Below are 3559 nucleotides of genomic sequence, written 5' to 3' on the forward strand. Positions count from 1 at the left end.
CACACACACACACACACACACACACACACACACAGTTATCAGAAACATGTTCTGTTCCTCTGAAGCTGATGTTCCTGCATGTCTCCAGGGCCGCTGCTAGCTGCTGTGGGGCCCCCGGCCCCCCAATGGGAGTCACTGATAAATTCACTGCATTTCTCTGAATTAGGTGGAGGAACATTAAGGATCAAGAAGTCAACAGATTTAAAGTGTGATTAAAATAAGGAAACAAATAAAACAATGATGTAAATTGGGACTCGTATGAAGACGCTTTGCTGTTTTAACATGTTGCACTGCTTTGGTGCAAAATCATAAAGAACATCGAAAAGGTCCAGGTATTCATCACTTCACTTATGTAACTTTTATAGGAATATTGAGGAATGTGTCTTTTAAAGGAGATCTAATGGGAAATAGTTTTTTATTGGGGCCTGCCATGCAGTGCATAGGGAGAGCAGTGACTGCCTTGCGAAGCTAACCATGGGGGAACTTTAATACAGAGGCCTGAGCAAAAGGTCAGAACTACAACATGGTGGATCCACCATGTTGTAGTTCTGACCTTTTGCTGACCTTTTGAGTGTTCACTCAGTTATTACAGAGGAGGGCTGAGCTGGCATTTAGAACTACTTGATGGTTAGGATTAACCAAACCACTGTTACACATTGGATTAATGTGGTTATTAAAATGAAGCTTATTGAAAGTTTCAAAATAAAAGCCACATATTCCCCTCACGTCAGTGCACCCCTGTAGGCGGTGCAATAGTATTAAGATTCTTTTGTGTTTTTTTTTTTATCAGGATAGTGCATTAGCATTAGCCTTTTCCCTAAAGTTAGCTATTAGCTAATTTTCTTACTTATTAGCCATGTTTAGTATATTGAATGGAGCATGACAAGTTAAAACAACATGCTAATGATGCTCCACATGCTACTGCCAGCATTTAGGCTAACATTAGCATTTTGGCTAAATTTAACATACACTAATTTCAACATGGTGAATGGCATCAGTCCATGCTACTCAACATGATTGAGACTCTCCACATGCTGTGGATTCCCTCAGCCCCCCATTCTCGCTCTTCGGTACGCTCTACCCACCTCGCATTACCCATTACTTTGTATTAGAGGCTGAACAGTGACCACTGCATCGCATCCCTATGTGCTGTCGTTAAAATATGTAAGCCAACCGTGGCCGTTTAATAAACCGGTAACCGATTAAGAATTGGATCACACTGGTCACAGATTATTCTGGCCAGAATAATCGAGATATCGCCCCCTGCAGTCACACATTTTTCTGTAACACCTCCATCTTGCTGGGCCTCCAGTCCACAGATAAATAAAGCCGTTTGCTGTTTCCAGTGACGTAAATCACGAGCAAATCAAATGGTTTCGGTGCCGTACCCTGCTGTGCTGCTAATGCTAACCCTGGAGGAAAGTCTGAGAACAGTTGAACTAAGCTGCGCCGGATCTGCTATTGGAAACTGAATCTGGTCGGGGCGGACCGGGAAAGAACCGGACCGAACCGGTTAGAGACGCTCTGGTGGAAAGGCGTCTTTAGTTCAGTCAATACCTCCAAATGTGGACGTCCTCCATCAGTCTACAGGCGGAGGAAGTGGGCCGGCTGAATTCAGTACCGCTGGAGCCCTGCAGGGGGAGCCGTCTCCCTCAGACTGAAAACCGGACATTCATTCTGGCTTCATGTTGTGACTTCTCAGGTGAGGCGGACAGGTGAGACTCACCAGCAGCTAGTCTTTGTACTGATTTTGTGTGGAAATAAAATATCCTATTTAACTGGTTCCTTAGACCTGAACCTGCCTGGTTCTGTCCAGACTCCAACGCCCTCTGACCCCCTTTGTCTCCACAGGTGAGCTCACCTGTCGCAGCAGCAGGTCGCCCAGGCGGCGGACAGTAAAGTTGTTGGCGCTGCCCTCCTGCAGCCCGTCCTTCCTGCGGCTCAGCAGCTGGGACAGGAAGTTGGTGTGCAGCTCCAGCAGCTGGTCCAGGCAGGGGAAGATGGTGTGGACCACGCCCGCCTCCAGCAGCACCTCCTCCTGCATCCCTCGCCGGTAAACGCCCTCCATGATCCGCAGCGTCCGGACGTGGTGGAACTCCGTCTGGATCAGCTCTGAGACATGGGACAGGTGGAGGCAGATGGGTGGAGACAGAGAGTCGGAGACAGAAGGGTGGAGGCAACATGTAAAGTTTATTCTGTTAATTTGGTTCTGGTTCTGCTCAGTCCGGTGGTTGTGTGTCTCTGCGGCTCCCCCTGGTGGCTGCGGCTTGCGTCGTACCATAGATGACGTCCTGCTGCTTGATGACGTCTTTGTGCTGCGTCTGCAGGAACTTGGAGTCCACCGCCATGCTCCAGCTGTCGGCCTGGACGCAGCCGCCCTCCGCCTGCAGCTCCTCCAGCAGGGGGCTCCACCACCACTCGCCTGTTACAACACAGCCTGTCGTTATCAGACGCAGCACTCCCCGCCGCCGCTAGTCAGTAAGCTCAACGCACCGTCGTCGGTCAGGGACTCCATGGACAGAGTTCTGTTGCGGAAGTTCAGCGACTCGGTGGACTGGGACAGAATCCTGCGGAGACCGACGGACTCCTCTGTCCCCCTGGGACACAGAGAGACAGACCAGCTGAAACTGTAGCTCAGGACTCTGAATGCGTCTCTGGACTCAGCAGCGGCGCAAATGATCACACCTGCAGGTCCAATCAATCACCTGCTAGCTTTTAACCACAGCGCTAGGAATAGAACAGGAAGTGGAGGTGCTACCTGTTAGCAGTTGGGCGTGCTTCCCAGCAGCCAATCAGATCTTGGTTTTTACTCACCCTGCGATGTTATTGGTGGAGACGCTCTTGGCGAGCGTGAGGCCGGACCGAACCCGCCTGGATCCCAGCAGAGACTGTCGCAGAGTGTCTGAGGGGTAGATAGCTGAGCTCGGACGCTCCTTCATCATCGGAGCTGAGGACAGGACAGAGGAAGAGGATGTAGGACGGGCAGAGACAGACAGGTGGAGACAGACAGGTGGAGACAGACAGGTGGACTCACTTTTGGTCCGCAGAGCGACATTCTGTAGAGCTGAATTGTTTCTGACTAACGTCAGCTTCTGTTGCTGTGGGACAAAGACAGACAGGTGGTCAGACACAGGTGGTCAGACAGACAGGTGGTCAGATAGACAGGTGTTACCCTCTGCTTCATCTTGGCGCAGCTCGCCACGCTGTCCCTGCAGCGGTTGTGGATGGTGACGTTGCATCCTGGGAAAGAAAGGAGTCTGCTCAGTATCTGCTCTCTGATTGGCTTTGCAGGAACCGCAGTAGTGATGATACAGACGGGTCAGGCTCACCTGTGCATCACTGTAGCCAGGTGAGAAATTACTGTCACATAGACCTGGTCCTTTTCCCTACTTGGAGTTCCGAGACCTGGACCAGTCCCTAATATTGGACCAGTCCCTAATATTGGACCAGTCCCTACCTGGACTGGGCCCTAATATTGGACCAGTCCCTACCTGGACCGGGCCCTAATATTGGACCAGTCCCTACCTGGACCGGGCTCTACCTGGACCGGACCCTAATA

At 50.8% G+C, this 3559-nt stretch overlaps 1 protein-coding gene across 1 annotated transcript in view; it reads right to left on the minus strand.

The window, feature by feature from the left end:
* The window catches only part of arhgef2b (rho/rac guanine nucleotide exchange factor (GEF) 2b), a 13546-nt gene that overhangs the window by 4498 nt on the left and 5489 nt on the right, over positions 1 to 3559 (minus strand). Inside the window, exons 3-8 of the mRNA XM_008430572.2 lie at positions 3173 to 3240; positions 3035 to 3098; positions 2815 to 2947; positions 2494 to 2597; positions 2279 to 2422; positions 1862 to 2112 (exon numbers count right to left, since the gene is read on the minus strand). Coding sequence (XP_008428794.1) covers positions 1862 to 2112; positions 2279 to 2422; positions 2494 to 2597; positions 2815 to 2947; positions 3035 to 3098; positions 3173 to 3240 — 764 coding nt within the window. The remainder of the gene's footprint in view (positions 1 to 1861; positions 2113 to 2278; positions 2423 to 2493; positions 2598 to 2814; positions 2948 to 3034; positions 3099 to 3172; positions 3241 to 3559) is intronic.

This window comes from Poecilia reticulata, linkage group LG16, assembly GCF_000633615.1.
Source record: "Poecilia reticulata strain Guanapo linkage group LG16, Guppy_female_1.0+MT, whole genome shotgun sequence".
Classification (NCBI taxonomy): domain Eukaryota; kingdom Metazoa; phylum Chordata; class Actinopteri; order Cyprinodontiformes; family Poeciliidae; genus Poecilia; species Poecilia reticulata.